The sequence below is a fragment of the Bos indicus genome, chromosome 16 (genome assembly GCF_029378745.1).
Source record: "Bos indicus isolate NIAB-ARS_2022 breed Sahiwal x Tharparkar chromosome 16, NIAB-ARS_B.indTharparkar_mat_pri_1.0, whole genome shotgun sequence".
NCBI classification, from domain to species: Eukaryota; Metazoa; Chordata; class Mammalia; order Artiodactyla; family Bovidae; genus Bos; species Bos indicus.
Window position 1 is genome coordinate 6,748,326 of NC_091775.1, and position 26,233 is coordinate 6,774,558.

The 26,233-nt window shown below is 36.6% G+C and overlaps 1 protein-coding gene and 1 long non-coding RNA gene across 10 annotated transcripts in view; one reads left to right on the forward strand and one right to left on the reverse strand.

Moving 5' to 3' along the window:
* The window catches only part of KCNT2 (potassium sodium-activated channel subfamily T member 2), a 436,001-nt gene that overhangs the window by 274,703 nt on the left and 135,065 nt on the right, over positions 1-26,233 (forward strand). For all 8 annotated transcript variants that reach the window (XM_070767900.1, XM_070767905.1, XM_070767902.1 and 5 more), the window contains exon 14: positions 14,945-15,053. In XM_070767900.1, coding sequence (XP_070624001.1) covers positions 14,945-15,053 — 109 coding nt within the window. The remainder of the gene's footprint in view (positions 1-14,944; positions 15,054-26,233) is intronic.
* LOC139176314 (uncharacterized) overlaps positions 1-26,233 on the reverse strand; it is a 37,972-nt gene that overhangs the window by 7,174 nt on the left and 4,565 nt on the right. Inside the window, exon 3 of one of the 2 annotated variants that reach the window (XR_011560716.1) lies at positions 24,755-25,850. This is a non-coding gene — a long non-coding RNA (uncharacterized lncRNA). Of the gene's footprint in view, positions 1-405; positions 25,851-26,233 lie in introns of both variants that reach the window. The other variant, XR_011560717.1, reaches the window with a different exon arrangement.

Sequence of the window (26,233 nt, forward strand, 5' to 3'; positions counted from 1 at the left end):
TTTATTTCCCTATAGTTCATTACAGAAAATCAATGAATTTTCATCATAATCTTGTAAAGATAATTGTGCTTAGTCACTCAGTTGTGTCTGACTCTTGTGACCTCATGGACTGTAGCCCACCAAGCACCTCTGTCCATGGGATTTTTCAGGTAAGAATACTGTGTTGCCATTTCCTCCTCCGGGGGGGTCTTCCTGACTCAGGGACAAAAACCTTCGTGTTCTGTGTCTTCTGCATTGCAGGCAGAGTCTTTACCCACTGAGACATCAAGGAAGCCCCATTAAGATAGTAGATTAGTAATCTATTGCTGGGTAATGACCTCAAACTTTTGTGGTATAACCAATAAGCACTCATTATCTCACAATTTCTGTGGGTCAGGAATTTGGGAGAAGTAATAACCCAGATACCTGTGAGGTTGCAGTAAAGATGTCAGTTAGGTCTGTGTTGTCTGAAGGCTTGACTTGGACTGGAAGTTCTGTATCCAAGGTGGCCCCTCAGCACTCACATGGTTGTCAGGTTAGTGCTGGCTGTGGCAGGAGGCTCAGTTCCTTACCTCTGGGACTTTTCTTTCGGGCTGCTTGAGGGCCTTGTGATGTGGTTGCCTGCTTCTGCCACACCAGCTGATCCAGGAGAGAGCAAGGCAGAAGCCACAGGGTCTTTTATGACCACCACTCTCTGTCATTTCCACAGTATCTCATTGGTCACATAGATCAGCCATATTCTGTGTAGGAGGGAACGGATGACACAGGATCCAATACCAGGATATGGGAATCATAGAGGCTGTTGGTCAAGCAAGCTAGTCTGTGTAGATTCTATTCTCATTCCCATTTCATGGATGAGAAAACTGAGAAACGGAGATACTAAGTGAAATGCTGATGGTGCCATACTAAGTGGTAGAGCTCGATCTTGAATATGCATTGTCTCCAGACCATGTGCTGTTAAGCGATATGTAGTGTTGCCATAATAGTTCATTTTACTTTTAAAGTTTTGATTAACAGTTGCACATTTTCATATATCTCTTGTCCACTTACTTTGTGTGTGTGTTTGTATATAAAGCACACCCCACTTAACCTTATTTTCTACAGAGGTGGCTATTTTTCTCTTAGTGAATTATAGAGATTTTCCTTATTTTAAAATTACAAATATTTTGACTTTTTAAAAGTTGCTTTTTTTTTTTTTTCAGTTTGCCAGTTGTCTTTGGGTTGTGCTTATGGTGTTTCTAACACAATTTTTGTATCTTTTTTGTACATTTGTCACTGTCTTCTTTATGATTTTTGCCTCTAGATTATCCAAAGATCCATCATTTAATAGTTCAAATCAGTTCATTTTTCTAATAGTTACTTTTTAAGGCAGAATTTTCAGCAACCCCTAGAATTATCCCCTAAAGTCAAAAAGAGTGTGTGGATCATGAAGTACTGAAATGCCAAACTTAGTTTTTGGAATCTGTTGATGTGAACTTCATATTGAAGAATTGTGAGGGCTCGTTGGAGGAAGATTATCTCATGGTAGGCAAAGACTCAGCAAGACAAGGCACTTGGCTCAATTATTCCCTTAAATCAACCTCACTTTGTATCCAGTGACTCCTTTAAAATTGCATATGCCTCCTGGTAAAATTGAAATTTCAATGGCCTTTTGTATGTCTCTTTATTAAGATTGTTAGATGAATATCTAGCTGATAGTAGTGCTTATCTACCTATCTATTATCTATCATCTATCTATCTCTATCCACCATCTATCTCTGCAGATGCATTTTGGAGGGAAAAGAAAAGATTTGGTTATTATGGAACACTGCCCAAGATTAGGCAGTGCCCATTAAGTGTGTCTTAAATACCCAATAGAAGAGATGAGGTGAGATCTTATTTGCAACTTTGTCCAGGGTAATGACACAGACAAAAAGAACTGTCACAGATCGTACATGACAACTCTAAATATGGCTATGGGTTGTCATGGGAAGATCAAGAAAATTGTAGCATCTTCCTTCTTTGATAAGGAAAGGGTGTGGACTCATAAAAGTGCATATTTCTACTTGCCTATTTTTATGAAAGAAAAAACTTTAACATATTATGGGACTCTGTACTTTGTTGCATGCTATTCTGTGTTATTTTAATTTAAAGTTTACATTTTTGTAAGACAGATATACTTACTACTTATTTGTCTAATATAATACTAGGCATAGTTGCTCTAAGCCTTACATGATTAAAGATGTGGAATTCAATCTTACATCTTTTGACTCCGGTTGCAATGATTCTTTCAATTAAGTACAGAACCACCCTTGCCACGTTTTCCTATTTTATAATTTATTTCTAAGAGTTCTGGGATTATATTTTAATCCTCATAGAATGTGTGATTCAGAAGGTCTATTTTCCAGTTTAAATGACAATGGTTTCCAGAGATTTAGAGTGAAAAAGACATGCAGTAGAATCGTGCACCTGGATCCTGCATCCTCCCAAGTGATTCCAGGCCTATTTAACTGTTCAGACCTCACATCACCCAAACTCAGTCTTCTGTCTGTTTTGTTAATTCAGCCATCCAGTGCCATCTAAAGCCTCCCTCTTCCACCTCAGGGATGCAATACTTTTCAATTAGCTTTTAACACAGTGCTGCTCAAAGTGAGGTCCAAAGGCCAGTTTCAGTCTATAGACTTTTACTAGCTTGTGCATGCTCAGTCACTTCAGCCGTGTCTGACTCTGCGACCCTATGGACTGTATCCCCCCAGGCTCCTCTGTCCATGGAATTTTCTAGGCAAGAATACTGGATTGGGTTGTCATGCCCTCCTTGACTTTTGCTAGACTACAAAATAAATACCCAGTTGAGACTGAGCATGTAGAAACTTTGATAGCAATCTGACATTGTGACATCCTAATGCATTGCAGTTTGTTGCTCTTTGGAAAGCAAGTAGACTGGTTTGGATCATATCGAGTTCGTAGGTGAGTCATATATGGCATGAGTTCTCTGTGTGTGTGTGTGTTAGTTGCTTAGTCATCTCCGACTCTTTGCAACCACATAGACTGTAGCCCACTAGGCCCCTCCGTCCATGGGATTCTCCAGGCAAGAACACGCATGCAAAATAGAACCATATATGTGTTTGCAATAAGTTGGAAATTGAAAAGAGACATCTGTCTTTCATCACAATTAGCTGAGAAGCCAGCTCAGTGCCTCATCAGTGTAGAGTTTTTTGCGCCTCACCTTCCTTGTTTGTCCTGCCCTCTGTAAACCGCCTGGACTTTGCGGTCCGTCATAGCTGCATATCAGTATACTGTTTCCCTTTGTTGTGATTTTTGATGGCTCCTGATTGACAATAGCAAACATACACATAAACAAAATCCTACATGGATGGATCCTTTTCTCCTGCTCCTTGGCTGAGTAAGTGCCACTAGAAACAAAATTCACGCAGTGAGTCAGACTCTTATTGGTGAATTCATGGTCCTGCAGCTCACAGGCCCTTCACAGTGTGCACTTTTTTTTTCTTTTATTAAAACACGCTCTTACTCTTGCAGTTACAGTTTCAAACTTTAGCTCATCACTTAATTCTTAGATGGGGGAAAACAATGCATGAAAGATTTCCTCAGATTTTTGCTACCGTATCTCCCCAATGTCACTTCCTTTTCACCCACTCTTTCCTGCTTTTCTCCCGTTACAATAGTCTTTCCTTATTTCCATGCTGGTTTCCCTGGTGGCTTAGATGGTAAAGAATCTGCCTGCAGCTTGGGAGACCCAGGATTGATCTCTGGGTTGGGAAGATGCCCTGGAAGAGGGCATGGAAACCCACTCTGGTATTCCTGCCTGGAGAATTCCATGGACAGAGGAACCTGGTGCGCTACAGTCCAGGGGGTTGCAAAGAATCAGACACGACTGAGCGACTAACACACACAGACATCTCCTTGCTGGATCCCAATGCCTGGTGCCCTGTCTGCAACTTTGTGATATTATTCTCCCCTTCATTTTAAAATCTTTATTTGTTAATTTATCTCCGTGGAAATTTAAATGTCTTCCTACCTCTCTGATTTATGTTTAAGAAAATTAAAAGAAATTTTAAGAAAACTTTTAAGAAACTGCATGTTTTCCTCATCTTTCAACTAAAGACTCTTAATTATCCTTAAAATCTTAGTTTACACATCACTTTTATGGGGATTTTTTTTCTGATTCCTTGAGGGAAAGAAAGATATCCTTTTTAAATTCTTAGAGTGCTTGCATTCTTGTCCTAAAATTTATCATTGTATATTTGCTACTAATAAGTCTCCTAGAGGTGTTTCAGAAGCTCTTTGAATCAGTGACTCAAATCATTTTAGTCCAGCTATAATATTGGCCAATTCTTTCCAAACTCTGTCATTAAATGGTTGGAGTTTGAGTAACATGGTGTTTGTATTTTTTCAATCATCAGTTCAACTTAGTGGTGATTTGAGCCACTTATCCATCTAGTAGCAAGTAGTAAGCTTTAAAGAACGTTCAGGAGACAGGAAAACCACTAGAAGATTCATATATTGTAATGCACTCGGTTAATCAATTTTAGACTTGTATAGCTTTTGTAGAGTTCTTTATAGGCAGTTTGAATTTAATATGGATTTAGGCAAGTTACATTACCTCTCTGAAAGTCTAATTCCTTATCTGAAACTGTTTAACACAATATATATCATAGAGCTTTTGTGAGCTTTAATAACACACCCATACGTACATGTATATGAATCATTTAGCATAAAAGGTGAAATATTGTTTGGGATTATTATTATTGCAATATGATTAAGGTAATTCAATAAATATATCATTCACTCTCAATTTTCATGACATCAATTACTATCACAAACTAGTGAGAAATGCTTTCCATTAGCATCTAAATAAATTGAGTTCTGAAGTCAGCAATTTTTCAAAAAAATATTAATACTTCTGTTTTTGTGACATGGTTTAGAGAAAAAGGTTAATAAAATTAAAACTGTTTTGCTCTAGGATATAGGAAACTTGGTTCCTCTTTTGAGGTTTTAATTAGTGTGATACATTAAAAAAGTTACAGCATTAACATAGCATAAGGATTCAAGTAATTAGAAAAACACAAAAATGTGTTTTATACTCAGTATTACTGAAGTGAAATAAATCTGTTTTTTTAATGTTGCCAACGTCAAGCTGAGTTGAATTCTGTATATTTAATAAGAATCTTATATTTAAATCTTGTGAAAGTAAATGACTTTTAAAGCTTTACTTAAATCTATTCTTAGTCATTTAGTGGTTGAATGGTTCACAGTCTTAGAATTGGAAGAAGTGTGATGCCTGCTCATGTATACACACACACACACACACACACACACAAACCCCAACTGGTAATTTATTGATTTAAACAACAATATCAAAATAAAACTCAATTGTTAGAGATTGTCTATTCTCCTTGAAGAAGAAGCAATTTTCATGGCAATAAACCCACTCATGCTTATAAACAGAGCTTAATAAGCAAAGGTTATGTGAGAGATTTATAACACAATTTGTCCAGTCGGTCTATGTAATAAACTCTTTTCCCATAAAATAAAAACAAATAACATTCAATTTTTAAAATTTACCCCATTTCGTGTTTCTCTTTGAAAGCTCTTTTCCAAAGGATATTTGATTTCTGTAAATCAAAACCCAGGGCTAGAGTGGTTTCATGCACTGGCCGCTGCTGTTTACAGCTTTCCAAAGAGCTGTTACCTAGCAACTGCATAGAAGAAGCTTCCAGTAGTTTAAATCATAGACGAGCTCAGAAAATACTGTGAAGCAGACCTTAAAAAAAATTTCTGACTTGTTAAAATGTAATTAACAAATCGACTTTCTGTCGAAATAGATCAAAATAGATTTGATCATGTCTATTGATAACTTTATAACTTTAATTATAATTGCTTATCTGAAAAGCTTTCAAATCAAAAATGATAAAAATAGCAATAAAATAGAAACCATGGATCTCACATAATCCTGCTGTTTAAAAGTCACAGTCCTGAAAACTGTTTCCCCTTCCTTAAGATGGCTACTATTAACAGTTTGAGTCGTGTTGTCACACTTTTTTGTGCATGTGTGTAGTCTGCTTTTGTATCAGTGGAGTTATATCCTTTTACTCCTTAAGATTTTAAACTGTGTCACTGACATTTCAAGATGGCTTATTGAAATTTCATTTTTAGTAATGCCGAATTGTGATGATAAACATTTAGCATCATCTAAGTGATCCCTGGGTCAGGAAGATCCCCTGGAGAAGGAAATGGCAACCCACTCCAGTACTCTTGCCTGGAAAATTCCATGGATGGAGGAGCCTGGCGGGCTACAGTCCATGATGCCACAGAGTTGGACATGACTGAGCGACTTCACTTTCACTTTTCACTTTTTCCAGTGATCTAAATGAAGATGATCACCATCATCTGTCTAGCATTCTGATTGGCATTTTGTTCTCATTATCTACTCTTCTCCTCAGAAAATCCCATGAGGTAAATACTATTACTATTCACATTGTCAAAGATGAGGCAAGTGAAGCTCTGAGGGAACAGGACCTTGTTCAGGGCCTGACACACTCGGTGGTGACCCCACTGGATCCCATGCACTTATGCTCGAAGAGCAAGCAACAAGAGAGAGAGCTGAGTCAAAACAAACAGAAACTTTACAAGGACAAGAAGGAAACACAAGACGGAATATATGTAAATTCAAACGAGGAAATGTTTTGTTCAACAAGGAAAGAGAATTAGAAAACATGGACAGATTTGATCTCTGCAAAGGAGTGATTGTTGTCTGCATAATCAAAACTGGCCACATACGTGGCCAAACCAGTGAGAGGGAAAGAATTTAGACAAAACTGGTTTTGTCTGCCAAATATTAACACAGAAGTTTACAAAACTTGGTCTAGTAACCATGTTTAACTGAGGAGCCGATACATGCCATTTCCCCCTGGGTAGCCACCCACCCAGCTAAAACTTGGGGATATGTGTGGGAAAAGGAGGGCATTTTACTAAGGAACAAGGAGAGAATGAATATAGACGATAGTAGTTTCAGCCACAGTTCAAATCTTTTTGTCCACCCGAGTATCCATGTACAGTATTTTTTCTATACAGTAAGATAGATGTGTTCAGTATTAGTTGCTCAGACATGTCCAACTCTTTTGTGACCCCATGGATTCTAGCCCACCAGGCTCCTCTACCCCTGGGATTCTCCAGCCAAGAATACTGGAAAGGGTGGCCATTCCCTTCTCTAAGGGATCTTCCCAATCCAGGGATCAAACCTGGGTCTGCTGCATTGTAAGAGGAGCATTCTTTCCCATCTGAGCCACCAGGAAAGATTCTCATCCATTATTATGAAAAACACAGCCAAGTTGCTTCAGTTGCTGAATCTAGCTCCAAGTCTAGGATATCTCAATAATGCAAAGTCATTTCTAGCTGTGGATCCTAATAGTCTGGCAATGACAAACCAATAAATGAGTTAGTTACCTCCACTCCCACCCTATATGCATATATAATAGTGGGGAAAGATAACTGTAATAAAATATTGGGTTTTGGAAAATGCAAGGGAGGCACATGGCAGACATTAGTCCAGGTCAATGGTGATTATCCTGTGGGACATGAATTGCAAAGACCTTGCGGTAAATTTTTTGACTAGAGACCATCCTGCTGTACAGAATAACTTGTCTGTTCCTAAGCATAGATTCTTGTTCACTATTTTCAGTGATTACAGAGAATGTTGAAATTGGAACAGATTTCCTCTAGTCCTTTCCATGTGTCAGTGATCGTGCTCAAAGTTCTTTTCTAAGAACTTTCGTACACTTGCCTTATTTGGCTTTTATTGCCCCATCCCCATCTCTGGCTTGGTTGTCATAGCAGCTACCTTGGCATTTCAGTTTGTTGACCCTCTGTTAGTTCGACTCGTTAGTCAAAAATCAACTCTAGTGTCAACTGTCTTCTAGGATTGTACTTCCATGCATTTGAATGGGCAGAGGAATCCAAACAAAAGGCAACCCATAGGCTAGTCCCACTTTAAATTCATGATCACTAATTTTTAGGGGTCTAGCAGGTGCCAAACAGTCATTCTGTTTCCCAAATCTGTTTCTTTTTACCCTCTCTTAAACAGCTTTGCCATGTTTTCTCTTCTCACCTCCAACATCTTTCCTATCAACATTCCAACCTACTTCACTAAGAAAGTAGGACCATAGGAAGGAAAACAAAGTTTTCATAAACTTCTGCCTACGCACATACTCACCAGCCTGAAGGTAGAACTCCCATATGTTCTACCTCCTCTCCTGTTATTATAGATGAACAATTTTAGCAGCACTGTGACTGAGCAGGGTCATGGAAAGAATAACGTATTATGTTAATAAGATTACCCAAATTCTGACAGTCTAGGAATGACATTTTAAGGAATTGGAAATATATCCTATAAAGCTTTCAGATTTATGAAAGGTCATTAGTCCATTTGGCAGATTAAACAGCACTCTCTAGCTATTGATAATAATGTATATTTGCCTTGTAACTCCAGTATTTTTGCCACCTGATGCAAAGAGCTGACTCATTTGAAAAGACCCTGATGTTGGGAAAGACTGAAGGCAGGAGGAGAAGGGAACGACAGAGGATGAGATGGTTAGATGGCATCACCGACTCAATGGACATGAGTTTGGGTAAACTCCGGGAGTTGGTGATGGACAGGGAGGCCTGGCGTGCTGCGGTTCATGGGGTCGCAAAGAGTCGGACACGACTGAGCAACTGAACTGAACTGAACTGAATACCTAGCCAGTAGTCAAGTGTTATTGAGAACGTTATTGTTTTTGAACTTTGATTTGTGTTTAGTTTTAGGTTGTTTAAACTTAAATAGCCACATGTGGCCAAGGCAACTGTATTGGCCAGCACAGTTTCATTTTTATTTTACCTGATTATTTAATTATTTTATTGAAGTATAGTTGATACACAGTGTTGTGCTACTTTCAGGTGTACAGCCACGTGAATCAGTTATGTGCTGGGTGCTTAGTTGCTCAGTTGTGTCCAACTTTTTGTCACCCTGTGGACTGTATAGCCCACCAGGCCCCTCTGTCCATGTGGATTCTTTGGGCAAGAATACTGGAGTGGGTTGCCATGACCTCCTTTAGGGGATCTTCCAAATGCAGGGACCTTCCAAACCCAGGTTTCCCACATTGCAGGCAAATTCTTTACCATCTGAGCCACCAGGAAAGCCCAAGAATACTGGAATGGGTAGCCTATCCCTTATCCAGGGGGATAAATCCTTCCCAAACCAGGAATTGAACCAGGGTCTCCTGTTTGCAGGCAGATTCTTTACCAGCTGAGCTACTAATGAAGCTTGAATCAGTTACACATACTGATAGCTTACGGTGGACAACGTTGGAGTTGTGATCTCTGAAGAAGAGAATTAGCTTCAGGACCAGGGGCAAGACTTCAGACACTCAGAACTTCATGTGGCAGAAGTTTCATTACAGTGAAAAAGGAATAGAGGAAGCTTCTGACGTAGATATCAGAAGGGTGGTGGAGAGTGTCCTGTCACTAGTCTTAGGAAGGGAGCTGTATACTTTCTCAGTTGGTTATTAACAATAAATCAAAAGAACATCTCAAGGATGTAAAGGTCTTACCAGATACTCCCACAGTATACATTTTAAGATAACAGGATTAGTCAGACTTTTTTTTTTTAAGAAGGAGAAACATGTCTTTGTGCAGGATATGTTGTTGTTATATAATCATTGGTAAGGAGTTTAAGGAAAAACATACCCTTGAGGAAGATGAGTTGTTTTACTGTATAATCATTAGCTCTGGGCTTAAAGAAAAAAAAAAAAAAAAAAAGTTTTATGTGACTATGACAAAGGAATGTAGAAAAAAGAAAAGTTTGTCCTTTTCTTTTCCTCTGGGGCCCCAGACTCCTTATCAACCTACCCAAGAATTAACTCTCTCCATACATATATATTTTTTTTTCTTCATACATATATATTTTCTTTTTCCTTATAGGTTATTACAAAATATTGAGTATAGTTCCCTACGCTTTACAGTAGGTCATTGTTGGTTATCTATTGTGTATATAGTAATGTGTATAGGTTAATCCCAGACTCCTAATTTATCTCTCCCTCTGCTTTACCATTGATAATCATACATTTGTTATTTTTATGTTTGTGGATCTATTTCTACTTCATATATAAGTTTTTCTGTGTTATTTTTTTAGATTCCATACATTAGCAATATCATATGATATGTGTCTTTCTCTGTCTGGCTTACTTCACTTAATACAATCATCTCTAAATCCATTCATATTGCGGTAAATGTCATTTATTCATTCATGACTGAGGCAATTGTATTTGCCAACACAGTCTTAGAAGGGTGATAAGTGGGATGCCAAAAAGTTGCAAAACAAGACAAGCATTTAGGAAGCTGTTTTATTACCCCAAGTGAGAGATTATTAGTGTTTATATAAAGGTCCATGATCCCTTTAGCTGATTTGGGATCCCCCAATCCAGAAAACTCTGAGAAAAGAAAATATTTTAGTATTTCTGTTAGTGGTAAAATCTGACCTGAAGTTATTTGGTAGTAAACCCCATACTGAACTTCATTTTTTTTTTTTTAAATTAGTAAAAGTATTCACACATTTAACTGCAAAAACAATAGTGTTTTTAAGCATAGGTTGCTCTCTACATCTAGTACACAAGATGAAGCATATTGTTTCTAAAATTAAAAAAAATAAATTTTAATTCTAGAAGCTGATAAGTGGCCCTTAAGAGCATGGATAAGGATCAGAAGCCTGCAATAAGTAGTTAAGAGTGGGAATGGGGGGGAGGCGAATGAGAAAGTGACAGAGGACCAAAGTGGTACCATCCATAAACCTTGGCAGTCATATGACATTGGGAAATGAGGGGCAAAATAAGATGAAAGAATATTCTGCTTTTGTATTCAAGTTAGGAAATAACAGTGAGTATAAATGTTTGAGGAGGAGAGATGGATTTGGGCCTGAGAGGAGACATCTAGAGATAAATTCAATTTTGATTTGCAGAATGAGTTTCACCTTTCTTAATTTGTGTAAATGAAGACTATTATGCTATAGTATTCCTTTTCATGTGTCAATCATCCTTATTGGTGAAATATATGTTTTCTTTATAAAGAGTACTGATTTTTCTTTTTATCTAACAAGGAATCCCAAGATTATATATTAACTCACTAATCTAAGATGGATGCTTTCAACCTATCTGATCCAATATCTCTTTTGTATGATAAATATTTTGTCACACTTCCTTTACTAGCCTGGAACAAAATTCAGAGTAAATGTAAATATCTATATGAATACACTTTAAATAATTAATAGAATATGTAATTTGTAATATGAAGGAAAAACAGAAGAGAAATAATTAATAGTAAGAAAGCATGTATCTCAACACTGTAAATGCCCAGATATGAATAACCAAAAAAAGACAACACAAAACAGATGCTTGCACCAATAAATATATGCCTGCTACTGACAACATTAATGATCAGATCTTAAATTTCTATTAATGACTCACATATATCATTAACAAAATAAACTTTCTCTAAGTTTATACAGTAACTGTCTTCCTAAATAATTCAGTATTTACTAAAATTTTTCAAAACTTTGTATCTATGTAGACAATTGCCTCCAGAAATGTGTACATTGCTTGTTGGGTTAATAGACACTGTAAAAACTTTACTTACCTGTAGAAAAAAAGCATATACAGACATAAAAATGATGCCTAAAGCTAACTTTTCTCTTCTCTTTCCCACTGATTATTATAGTTTTTGAAACATTAGCCAGTGCAACATGATTGTACTTCAGCCATTTCCAACCAACCAGAGATAACACATTAATTGAGGAAAATGGAAGGAAGGGGGCCCAGTTTTTTTATTTTTTAGCACTAAAGGAAAATAAGATGGAATATTTTCAAACTATCATATAACTACCGCATTTTCTCATGGTCCCCTGCTAGAAGAAATATGGTTTCTACATTAAGCCAAGGGAAAGTTAATAGTTGCATATGGTATTCAGTTCAGTTCAGTTTAGTCACTCAGTCATGTCCGACTCTCTGTAATCCCATGAACTGCAGCACACCAGGCCTCCCTGTCCATCACCAACTGCCAAAATCTACCCAAACCCATTGAGTTAGTGATGTCATCCAACCGTCTTGTCCTTTGTCGTCCCCTTCTTCTCCTGCCCTCAATCTTTCCCACCATCAGGGTCTTTTCAAATGAGTCAGCTCTTTGCATCAGGTGGCCAAAGTATTGGAGTTTCAGCTTCAACATCAGTCCTTCCAATGAACACCCAGGACTGATCTCCTTTATGATGGGCTGGTTGGATCTCCTTGCAGTCCAAGGGACTCTCAAGAGTCTTCTCCAACACCACAGTTCAAAAGCATCAATTCTTCGGTACTCAGCTTTCTTTATAGTCCAACTCTCACACCATACATGAGCACTGGAAAAACCATAGCCTGGACTAGATGGACCTTTGTTGGCAAAGTAACGTCTCTGCTTTTCAATATGCTATCTAGGTTGGTCATAACTTTCCTTCCAAGGAGTAAGCGTCTTTGAATTTCATGGCTGCAGTCACCATCTGCAGTGATTTTGGAGCCCCCCAAAAATAAAGTCAGCCACTGTTTCCCCATCTATTTGCCATGAAGTGATGGGACCGGACGCCATGATCTTAGTTTTCTGAATGTTGAGCTTTAAGCCAACTCTTTCACTCTCCTCTTTAACTTTCATCAAGAGGCTCTTTAGTTCTTCTTTACTTTCTGCCATAAGGGTGGTGTCATCTGCATATCTGAGGTTATTGATATTTCTCCCGGATATCTTGATTCCAGCTTGTGCTTCCTCCAGCCCAGCGTTTCTCATGATGTACTCTGCATAGAAGTTAAATAAGCAGGGTGACAATATACAGCCTTGACGTACTCCTTTTCCTATTTGAAACCAGTCTGTTGTTCCATGTCCAGTTCTAACTGTTGCTTCCTGACCTGCATACAGGTTTCTCAAAAGGCAGGTCAAGAGGTATTCCCATCTCTTTCAGAATTTTCCACCATTTATTGTGATCCACACAGTCAAAGGATTTGGCATAATCAATAAAGCAGAAATAGATGTTTTTCAAGAACTCTCTTGCTTTTTTGATGATCCATCGGATGTTGGCAATTTGATCTCTGGTTCCTCTGCCTTTTCTAAAACCAGCTGAACATCTGGAAGTTCACAGTTCACATATTGCTGAAGCCTGGCTTGGAGAATTTTGAGCATTACTTTACTAGCGTGTGAGATGAATGCAATTGTGTGGTTGTTTGAGCATTCTTTGGTATTGCATATATGGTAATCATACCTTCCAAATTTTCTGGTAGTGGGTGGATTTTTAAATACTCTATCTCATGTCATAATACATATACATACTTTTCTTCAATCATGCGTTCAATTTTTGGTTTAAAATTTATAGACCCCATGTGTTTGGCTATCATATGATTCTAAAGTAAAATTATTCTTCATTTAACAGTTTTGTAACTTTATTTTCATAGATTGGGCATTATATACTTAAAATTATTTGAGAAATATTAAAATAGCGGTTTAAGTCACTGTTCTTTTGCAGATACTTTGAATACTTTTCTAAATTCAAAATAGAACTTAGAATCTTCCTGTAAACTATTAAATCATGGTTATATATTTTGGAGATTTTTCTTATAGATTTTTATTATAATACTGACAAGCAGAAAAAAAAAGAGGCATTGTTAGATTCTTGAGTTTTTTAAAGAGTAAACCCTGATGTGTAACCATAGCTTATAATTTCTTCCATAAAATGTAAAAGAAAAAATGAATTAAGGAAATGAAGGAAAAAGAAAAATAATGGGCTCTTTCATATGCTCACTGATGTTATGCAAACAAGAGTAAGGTTATTATTTATCTATCTGGAACATTTAATGAATCACTTCCCAAGTAATCTTGTTTCGTCATAAATTGTATAGTGTGTGTTTTCATTTCATAGATCAGACTCACAAATTCAACCCATTTCTTCATTAGCTAAAACTGCTATTTTCTGCCTAAGAATATTTACTTTCTTAGAACTTTAAGCAGTCTTTATTTTCAATATCAGCTACAGAAGTTTACTTGGAAGGGAAGGTTTTTTCCCCCAAAACAAACAGCTTTTTTTTTTCCCAAACATTAATTGGTTCTCTAAAATGTTATTTTTGTGGAAAATTGAGCATATGGCATCTGGGCCCTCATTCCTGCATGAAAACAATTTACTTGGGCTGAATGGCATTACTCCTTTTAACATGACCTTCACTCCCCCCAACCATGTGTCATCATTTCTAGCTCTCTATTGTTTTTATGTCATTGAGTTTCTTTTTATGCCATTTATTATTGTTTCTAACTGGACTCTATCATCTTCTGAATTTATGACCTTAGATTCTAAGGTTAAGGTATAATTTATATTTATATCAGGATTAATTTTTATTGATTGATAATGGTAGTTGTTTTGATTGTACAAATTATTACTTATCTATTGTGCAAATATTATCTGCCACATTTTTTAATAAGTAATTCTAAGTCTTTATGTTATGTGACTATGGATTTGATAAATAAATCATGTTATAAATCAGCACTATTATATTTCATACCATAGAATTATCAGAAGTAAAGGAGACTGTGTTTAGTCTTAAATTTACTATACAGGCTGTGCCTCACACCTACCAACTTCTTACCTTTTTGTACAGATGAGGCACAGGAAAAAAACTTCTTGCCAAAGGCTGTCAGTTTTATTAAAGACATATCTGGGGTTAGAACCCCCCTGTACCTCAATAACTTACCTCACAGTCTAGTACTCTTTCTTATGAAACATTTTTCCTGGAGATAAATTTGCACATGTAAAAACATCTCTGAAGCAAGTGTATTTATATGGAAGCTTTTGTAATTTTATTCTGTGTTTTACATATTACTTTAAAATACTACTATCCCAAGGTAAATTATTCTAATTTACCTATTTTATTTCAAACAGATCATGTTGTTTGTGAAGAAGAGTTTAAATACGCCATGTTAGCTTTAAACTGTATATGCCCAGCAACATCTACACTTATTACACTACTGGTTCATACCTCTAGAGGGCAGTAAGTATATTTTTTCTTTAAGATAATGCATTTTAAATTATAAAAAAGAATTATATAAGTGTAGTTATGTGATTTAGAAATACAGTAAGCCTAAGTATACAGCTAGATATGTACCTTTACTTGTATTTGTGTGAGTTATCATCATCTGGTAGACAGAGGGTAGACAGATAATTACAGACCTACTACAGGGTCCAAGACATAGAGGATATTGACAGTGATTTGCTGTCTTTTCTAATTAATCGAGAGATGATTTGTTTTATCCTAAATTCTATGCCTGCCTCATTAGTTAGGCCTAGAATTAGGGTATTGTTTCTACTTTCAAAATTAATACTTAGCAAATAAAATCTTGAAAAACAGGATGACAGCAGTCACTATTGAAAGGTCTTAAAGTCATTCTTTTTCTGTTTCTGAGGTAAGTTTTTATCTGAAAGCTGTATGTATGCAAATGAGCTCAAAATTAAAATTTTATAAGTATTATAGAATGATAAATTAGTTGATAAAATTAGCTAATGTAGTATAAAAGAAATTATTTAATGAATTTCAGGGTACTGAGGGAAATTATATCACCAGAACATTTTTTCCCATTTGTTTTTTTGATAGAGTTTCCTAAACCATAGATGTTGTTTTTGACTTGCATTATCAAGTAAAATACAATCAGTGAATATAGTCACTGCTCTTATTTAAAAAGATAAATGTTGCACCACATTTCATACTTTTCATATTCCTTACTGGATATTTTAGACAAAATGTTTGATTTTCTAAATAAATTCCACAGTGGTGCTTGCAGTTATAATCATTTAAATTTAGTGAGTTAATTGATAGCTGTTTAAGTGAAATGACAAATCAAATAAGTCAAGGAAAAGGAAATTCTTTCCTGGGATTTAGTACTGCTTGGAGGAAATTGATAATTGAAAAATAGTAAATTCCCTCTGGTGTTTTTAAGTAGATTTACCTCTTTTCCCTCTAATTATGTCTCTGCTCTATAGAGACAGAAAGAGTTTCCCAGAAGCAATTTTCTCAAAGTTCTGAATATAACCATTTCTGTTCTATACACTGATAAGCCTTTAAGATGTTCAATAGAAACAATGTAACAGGACCACAAATGAAATTGTTTTTCTTGGATGGACTTACTCAGCATTTTGATGGAATTAAATACTGAAAACTTTGTCACCAACTAGTTGAATATTCATAGAACTTATGGTTTCATTATTTTGTCATCCATCTTTGTCACAGATTTGTACAGCTTTAGAGCTGAGAATTTAGTCAGCTTCATTCTTGCACAAATGATAAAATGAAGCCCTTCAACACTAACACACATTAGTATTTATAGAATGGTTAAATTACATTTTCCAACTCCTAGTAAATATTATTTATTGGCACACAATAGTGCCTGGTGAACATTGCACTTCGTATAAATTTAAAAAGAATTTCAGCATCTCCTCAAATAGGACTTTTCCTAATATACTCTAATGAATTTTGTCATATTAAAAAAGAAAGTGATCATCTTGAAAACATTACTACATAAGTAAGGATTTCCTATAAGTAAGATTGACCTGCAAAATCATTCCCCAATTAAGTGACACAATAAATGCTTTAATCCACCAAAAGTACTTTCTTTGTTATTGAGATATAATTCATATACCATATAGTTCACCTACTAAGATATACGATTTTGTAGTTTTCAGTATAGTCATAGAATTGTGCAACTATCACTGCTAAATCCTAATATTTTCATTATCTCATAAACTCTCTACATTTTTGCAATAGCCCACATTGTATCCAAACTCTTCCACCTATAGGCAAACACAAACCTTACCCTATCTCTATAGATTTTTCTTTTCTGGACATTGCATATTGCAATGGATGGAATATTACAATGGATGGATATGAATGGAATCATACAGTGTATGCTGTTTTTGGACTGGCTTCTCTCACTTGGCATAATGTTTTTAAGGTTCATCCATATTGTAACATGTATCATTACTTCGTTCCTTTTTAAACTGAGTAGTTTTCTATTGTATGGATATATTTCTTTGTACTTTTCTATTCATCAACTGATGGGTACTTGGGTTGTTTCCAGCATTATGGATAAGGCTGTTCTTAATATGAAGGTAAAGATTCCTATGTGGACATGTCCTTTAATTTCTTTGGGTCTATATCTAGGAGAGAAATTGCTGAGTCATGAGCTTCCTAGGTGGTGCTGGTGATAAAGAAAGCACCTGCCAATGCAGGAAACGCAGGAGACACAAAAGACAAGGGTTAAACCCCTGGGTGTCAGAAAGATCCCCTGGAGGAAGAAATGTCAACTCACTCCAGTATTTTTGCCTGGGAAATCCCACGGACAGAGGAGCCCAGTGGGCTACAGCCCATAGAGTCACAAAGAGCTGGATGTGACTGAAGTGACTGAACAACCCCCCACACCAGTAATTCTATTTAGCCTTTTTTTTAAGGAATGTCCCAAATGTTTTCTGAAGGGATTATATCATCTTACATTGCCATCAGCAGTCTATCATGACTCCAGTTTCATGTCCTCGGCAATCCTTGTTATTATCTGCTTTTTGCATCATAATCCTCCTATTGAATGCACAGTGGTGCTTCATTATGGTTTTGGTTTGCATTTCCCTGATTACTAATAACGTTACAATTAGTTCATGGGCTTATTGACCATTTTCACATCACCTTTGAGCAAAAACCTATTCAGATCCTTTGTCCATTTTCTAATCACATTGTTTCTGATTATTGAGTTGTAAGAGCTTTTATATATTCTAGCTTATCTTAAACAGATAAATACCATCACTTTAGTATAAATGATCATCCTAATAGATCACTTAATTTTAAAAATCTAATATATTTTATTAATAATATTGTTTGACTAAAGTAACTTCTTATGCATTAATTGAAGGTATAGTGAAGATTCACTCATTAACAGAACATGTTTAAAATTTTGCCTTTAAGCATCAGCAGAAAGTAGAGACCTCAAATATATTGATTTAATAATAAGAGAGCAAACTTGGGAGCTAAATTAAGTAGTATAATGGGGAAATGTTGAGTAGTCTAGAAATGCTTTATGTAGGGATTATCAAACTATTAATTGAGACAATACCTACAGTAATACTCAAATTTCTCCATTAAAAAAGAAGGAATAATATTATTAAAAGTTCATTCTATAACAAATGGTGATTGACTAAAACTAGTTGATAGACACAAGCTAAAGACTTAGATCCAACACAGAAACAAATATAATACAAAATCTAAAGTAGTCTAATTTGAAAATGTATTTTTAAATTAAATGCTCTGTAGATTGTAGGTACTTAAGGAAATAATAATTATGTGTTCTGAAGCAAATAAGGTAGACAAAGGAAGCAGGAATTAGGGATAGAGAGGGCAGCTTATTTAGTGACAGTCCTCCCTTAGGTCTGACAGTGGAGTTCCTAATTCAGCCTTAGAATTAGATTTCTCCACTTAACCTTCATACGTTTCTTAATTCTCTTCCTCTAGCCTGTGGAAATGGGGCAAAGATGGAAACCATATGTTAAGTATGGTTTTGTTTTGTATTTCCCTGATTACTTCAAGTGGCTTCAGTGGTAAAGAATCTGTCTGCCAATGCAGGAGACTCACGAGTCACAGGTTCGATTCCTGGGTCAGGAAGATCTCCTGGAGGAGGAAATGGCAACCCACTCCAGTAATACTTGTCTGGGAAATCCCCTGGACAGAGGAACCTGGCAGGGTTACAGTTCATGGGGTCGCAAATACTGAATGACTAAGCAGGAGGCTTTCACATCAACTTAGCCATGACCTAGACCAGTGCATCTCACAAGGCTCATTAATGCTCCTACGATCTTACATTTTCTTTATTTAGATGTTAATATACTCGTTCCTGTTCTAGTTGATCAGTGAGTCAACTAGATAGGGTCAATTTTAGATGACTTTGAATAACTGTATCCCTTTTATTCATTGACGTTTACTCTGTATTTTAGCCCTTCTCAATTTTCCCCTCTTACTCCATTTACATTTGAGTGTTCAGTGCTCTTGGCAGGAGCTTTTCTTATTGTCAATTAAATTAGTATTTTGATTTATTTGGCAAACATACTAGAAAGATGAACAGAAATTTATTCATTGAGCAGATATCACTGTAAGCTGTCAAACATGGACTGTGATGATTTTAGCAAACATTTGCCAAATTATCAGAACAGTTGATAGACATTCAGCTGACCCATCTTGATATTCCATTGCTATCAAAATTTAATATTTTCTTTTCCTTTCCACTTAATTTCACAAAAATATTTATTTCATTAGTCCCATCCAAGAGGTAATATTCTTTGCTCTTTATGCTTATTAATGGGAAGGAAAGAGAATTGATAAGAAAAATATTTCAAAGTTAGAATTTATGAACCTTGGCCACTGATTAGATATGGATATAGAAAAGGGGAAAAGAGGAAGAAAATGTCTTCACACACAGGTTGGACAGGAAAGAACTGTAAAATGTGTGGTTTTGACAGAAGGAGAAAGGAGTTTGGGGTTGAATCTATTTGCTTTTTTGATTCAGGTACCTTTGCTTGTAGGAATTACTGATTCCTGAGGAGGAATCTGGGCTTCCCAGGTGGCTCATTGGGTAAAGAATCCACCTGCAATGCAGGAGACTCAGGAGATGAGAGTTCGATCCCTGGTTCGGGAAGATCCCTGGAGGAAGGCATAGCAGCTCACTCCAGTGTTCTTGCCTGGAGAATCCCATGGACAGAGGCGCCTGGGGGGTAACAGTCCATAGGCTCCCGAAGAGTCAGACAAGACTGAAGCAACTGAGCCTGCGAGCATGAGGAGGAATCAGGGTTGTTCAGGGCCACAGAACTGAAAGAAGAAATGGTGGGGATTTGGGAGAAATGATCACTTAAGACTTTTCCTTGGGAAATTACTCCTTATAGGAAACAGATGGGAGAAAAGGACAGCAAATATAGTGTAGCATCACAGGATAAAAAGGAGCAAGGATTTCCAAAAAAATAACTGGAGTGTTAACAATACAGATGGCTTAAGATGGAGAAGAAGCAAACAGAATTCGGAGGTCACTGGTTTCTGGGAAGTTCTGAGAAAATTTTGGACAATGGAGACTTTTTGAGGTAGGATGAATGAACGAGGAGATGATAAGAAAGCAAAGCCTGGTCAAAGGCTGCCACTTCATTAGTCTTTCCCAGGAAGATAAAAAAGAGAAAGCATGAAAGCAAATAGTTCTGCTGGTTCCACAGAAGTCGGCTTCTTTGATCATGGCAGTTAAGATTGTGGTCCCTGGTGAGCCTTTCATCTCTCCCATGACAAGCACACACAAACACACACACACACACACACACACACACACACACCCAGATTGCAGGACTGGAGGTTTGAATCATATATCTGAAGGTTACTCATTTTTCTTCTGCAGAGATTAACCTTCACTGAAAATCTGCATAGAAATGCATTTTATTAGGTGTATCCAAAATCTATTTGGTTACCTGAGAAATGTTTTTCCACTTATTGAAAGATCAACTAGAACATTATTCTATTAAACATAGTTTGAGAAATACAGATATTGCTCAGTCCCTTAATATCTCATCTTCTGTTATCAAATTAGATTTAAGTGTGTTCATTTTATTTATTGAGGACCCTCTTTGCTCTCATCCAAATTTATTTTTATGTCCTTAATTCTCATGATTCTATGTATCATGTTCTCCAAATAACATGATCCTAAATATACTTCATGGTTTCCGCCTTCTGCATCTTTTTAAATGTTGTTCCTTCTGCCTTGAATTTTTTTCTTCTGCTTTCCTAGAGGATTTTCCTGAAATTCAAAGATTCTATCTCCTTGTGAATATTTTTAAGCTCCCCAATTTAACGTGATGTCTCCTTTCTATGAGCTCATGTAGAATGTTATGACATTCTACCAGAGTATGTATTAAGGTCCTTTTATTTTTTCCTAGTTGATAGGGCATAATTTCATTTAAGGTAGAGAACATGCCTTATTCATGCCTTATATAATATATTTTTTTCCAGCTTTGCTATAATCAACATGTAGCATTGCCCAAGTTTAAGGTATACAATGGTTCTCCAATTTTACATGAAGCCATTGATTTATTTATAGCCAGTGAACAAAATGTAGATATTTACATGTTTAACAATGTAAAAAAGGTGCAGCAAATGATACTTTAGAGTAAAATTAGGTGGAAGAGATGGAAGGGAAGAGGATGGCTAACAGCTCAACTTACAGAACGGAAAATCAAAAGACTTATATCTATAGTCACTAATACTTTATATATGTATAGCCCTGAGAGGAATCTTCCCTGAGCTAGTTCTCTAGTCTCACACCTCAGAGAATGTGATCAATAGAAGATTGATACAATCTTCTACAGTGATGCAGTCTACAACCTTCCACAATTGATACAATCTTCTATAATGATATAGTAATACAATTTAATAGCATATTTTTATTAAGAGATAACTCAAAACTCTTCACATTAAGCCCAGAATTTGGAAGCATTTCCATCAATTTATGAATGAAATCACATGTTTAAGATAGCACTAGAGTTAAAATATAACTAATCCTGGGAAGGATTGAACGCAAAAGAAGAGAGTGGCAGAGGATGAGGTGGTAGGCGATATCACTGACTCAGTGGACATGAATTTGAGCAAACTCTGGGAGATAGTGAAGGACAGGGAAGCTTGGTATGCTGGGGCTTCCCTGGTGGCTCACGCGGTAAAGAATTTGCCCACAATACAGGAGACCTGGGTTTGATCCTTGGGTTGGAAAGATCCGCTGGAGAAGGGAACGGCTACCCACTCCAGTATTCTGGCTTGGAGAATTCCGTGGACTGTACAGTTCATGGGGTCGGGAAGAGTCAGACACGATTTAGCAACTGAACAACAACAACAAATTGTAATGTTTGGTCATTCATTCATTCATCCTTTCCGCAGATAATAATTATTTGCATCCATACAGTGTAAGGCACTATGTTAGAAGTTCGATAAACACAAACATACATACATTCCGATCACAAAATCTAACATTCAGTACAGGCAGCACACACTGTAGACATGGCTTATGTATGTTTGGAATGTGTTATAAATTTCTCCTAGTAGATCTAGTAGTAGATTTCTCCTAGTAGATCTCCTAGTAGGTTAGTACAGGTTCTTTTAGCTATGGTAAGATTAGTTTGCACACCTTGAGGCTAAACCAAATGATAACGTGGACAGACACTAAAGAAACTTGCTGCTGCTAAGTCACTTCAGTCATGTCCGACCCTGTGCAACCCATAGACGGCAGCCCACCAGGCTCCCCCATCCCTGGGATTCTCCAGGCAAGAACACTAACTTGCTACTTACACATAATTTTAAAAGAGCAAAAAAAAAAAAAAAAAATCCTCAAAAAGATAAAATGTGAATAATAGCTATAGGAGCTTATGAAACTTCTATATCCCCAATATTAATATTTATGGAAGACAACTTTCTTGAAGATGTCACTGTGATGTTCTAAACTAAAAGGACAAATATCAGAGAGCAATTCAAAAGCATCAGGGCACAGAGAGCTTGACCATAAGCTAAGCACGTGGTACTTATTCTGTGAGCAAGCAGTCTGTGTTCTGAGAGAGGCAGGGAGATGGCACATTTTAGCTATAAATGTTTATGAATGCTGAAGGAGAGCAGTTGAAAATCAGTGGGGTAGGATCTATTTAATAATGGAATTAAAGAGCTGAGACTGCAGTGTCATTATGAGAGATGAATTTCTATTTCACCTGACAATTTAAAAAGTAGATGAAAAGGCTTTGCAAGTGTTTTTAGGATTTGTTTGTGTGATAATTAGGTGACTTCTTGAATTAACTGAGCACTTCAGAAAACCACACTAGAGATTTTGAAGAACAAACAAACTTTAAGGGAAATGAGTTTGGAACACTTTCATGTACAATCAGCCTTTCAAACTTAAAGTTTGAGCTCTATTTCATTTCTTCTTTTGAAATCGCTTTCAAAAGGATGTTCACTGTTTATGTTCACTATTGAGAATGCTTGAAAGCTCAATGGCATTTCTCTGTTATAGCCACTTTCACAGCGATTTTTCTTATCCTGAGAATGCAAACAGCTTTCTGGTTCCATCTAGTGGTAGAAAATTGATTATCATCCTCTACATGGTTTTAATCTTAGGACTCAGGTTTTTGTTTTGAGGTCTAATAACATAAAAAACTGGGGAAGTTCTGCTTCAAGAGTAGAGATGCATAAATCTCTTCCTGGAAGACAGAAGCATCTTCATTTTGAGTTTTATTACTTCTTCTACTTAGAGTTCTTGACTACCTTTCTCCCTAGTAAGATAATCCAACTTGTGTGTCAAATTGAGTCCCAGACCAGGAAGAATAAATGTTTATCCAAAGTTGTATGTTAGCCCTTCCTTTTGTGACCTCACCTGTGGTAGAAGTTTCTGTCTACTCCAATATGCCATTTCCACTCCATAAATTACAATTATGTTTTCAATGACACAGGCTACCATTTGTCAAAATCAGTTCTTTTACCTACAGTATTGACTGTAGATTCCTGACACTGATAGCAAAGGAAAATCAGAATACCATTAAATACTTTAATTTTTAAATAAAGTAGAAGCTTTAGACCACATGAATAAATTACATTCATTTTTAAATTAATGTGTGTGTTTTCAAAGACTCTCCTCTAAAGAATATAAACAATTATCTGGAACCAAGCTGACATTAATTGGTGAACTACTAGAGTATGGAATTAAATAAAATGTTAATTTTAATTAGATTAAAACCTTTGGGTCACTTGTTTTAGGCTTTTTAAAATCTACTTTCAATCTAATATAATGCGGCAACAAATATAGTTTCTTATCCTCTTTAAAATAAAGCACCAATAAGGGAACTTTATCTTATCTAATTCTGCAATTATAAATTTAAATGGCATCCTTTTCCTAAGGCAAAGATTTCCCCCAGTTATATGTAAAGCCTTTTATTATACATAGATGAATGGGTATTTATACCAAAGACACCTTGTGACAGTATGTTCTTTATTCCCATGGAGGTGAAAATAATTTCATTTGGTAATAAAAATGAATATATAAAAGCAGCTAATTTGGCAATCTGTGTGAATTTTAGTGAATCTGAAACACCATTTATTGTATATTTAAATACATTATTTAGGTTTGAAAAGAACAAAATGTACTAGCAAAACTAAATGCGATAATTATAATTCAGAGGTGTTCAAGATAGCAGAAGGATTTCCACTAATAATTTCACTGTACAACCATGAAGGCAGTAATGCCTGCCTGCACTCTATAGTTTACCTTTGTTTTTGTGGTATCTTTAAATACATGAAGAAGATATGAACACAAAAATTCAATTTTACCTTCCAAAAGTTATTAGTATGAATTTTACAAAAAAATCACCTTCTTAGAAATAGGAAGCTGTCAGTCAAGTAAGCTTTTATGCTATTTTTTTTTTTAATGCACACATTACTGAGTGGGGTAATTCAGTACATTCCTGAAATAAAAACAGAGAGCGCAGTATAATAAGACTTCAGGGTATTGCATCCGGAACAGGAAATTCCAGTTAGATTCTTATTTTCTGCTTTTGGGAAAAGTGATGTGGGGAAACTTTGAAAATCAAAACCATATCAGATTCTTTTACTGCATTCAATAGCTGAGGAAGCACATTTCTACAGTTGCAGACCCAAGCACTTACTATTTGATGGTCCTGTTCCAGTGGGTTGGTTTTGTTGCAGCACAGGAGACAGTATGTGAGTGAATTTATTCTCTGGCAATAAATACCCATCCCTGATAGCTCAGTTGGTAAAGAATCCGCCTGCGATGCAGGAGACCCCAGTTTGATTCCTGGGTCGGAAAGATCTGCTGCAGAAGGGATAGGCTACCCACTCCAGTATTCTTGGGCTTCCCTTGTAGCTCAGCTGGTAAAAAATCCACCTGAAATGTGGGAGACCTGGGTTCAGTCCCTGGGTTGAGAAGATCCCCTGGAGAAGGGAAAGGCTACCTGCTCCAGTGTTCTGGCCTGGAGAATTCCCTGGGGTATAGTCCATGGGGTCAGCAAAGAGCTGGATGTGACTGAGCGACTTTCATTTTTACTTTCACTTACCTTGAAAGTGTAATCATGGATTAACCAGGGATGTGCACTTTGCATTTGAAAGAAAAGCAAAATCATTTGTCAACTTTAATTTATGCACCACTGAAAAGTTAGATATTTCTAACTGGGGCACAATAAGCAGAATAAAACAAACATAACATTTCAAATTTTTATTTTATTTTATTTTAGTGAAAGCAGGTTTATTTAGAGAGATACACATTCCATAGACAGAATATGGAATATTCTGTCTCAGAGACAGATTATGTCCATCTCAGAGACAGACCTAAAATATAGGGTGGTTAGTATTATAGGCTGGATAATTTCATATGCCAGTGAGTGAGTGGGATTATTCCAACTATTTGGGGAAAGGGGTGTGGCTTCCAAGAATTGGGTCACTGCCCACTTCTGGCCTTTTATGATCGTGAGAGGGACTTTTCATCTTGTCCCCAAATTGGTGACCACAATCTAAAACCAAGGAGGAAAAAGAGTCAAGTATCCCATTTTCTAATCTCCCCACCCTTCCATAGAAAGAAAAGATCAGAGAAAGCCAGTAGAGCAACACAGTGTGTTTGCACCTACCTTGGTTGTGCAGATGGTAAATAATGTGCCTTCAGTGCAGGAGACCTGGGTTCAAGTTGCAATCCCTGGGTCAGGATGATCCCCTGGAGAAGGGAATGGCAACCCAATCCAGTGTTCTTGCCTGGGAGTGGCAAAGAGTTGGACACAACTGAGTGACTAACACTTTCATTTTCACTAGCCTCATGAAATGAAGTTCATGAAATGACCTAATTAATACTCGTGGAGAATAAGGCGTGTCTGCAGAAAGCAGGGACCAGTATGTCCTTCCCCAGTTGGACATTGGTGTATGTAGTTTTCTGATTTGAACATGAGGAAAAAAGAATCAAAGAGAGAGAGATGGCAGAATCTGCACTCCCATGCATGGGTTTCCGGCATCAGAGCTGATGACTTGAAAAGATCTATGTTCTCTCTGTGGTACCCTGTCTAAAGGTGCTGCTATGAGGTGAGGAAACCCAAGAAGCCAAAGGCTGTAAGGTGCGCGGGACATCTGTCTGGGAAGTAGGT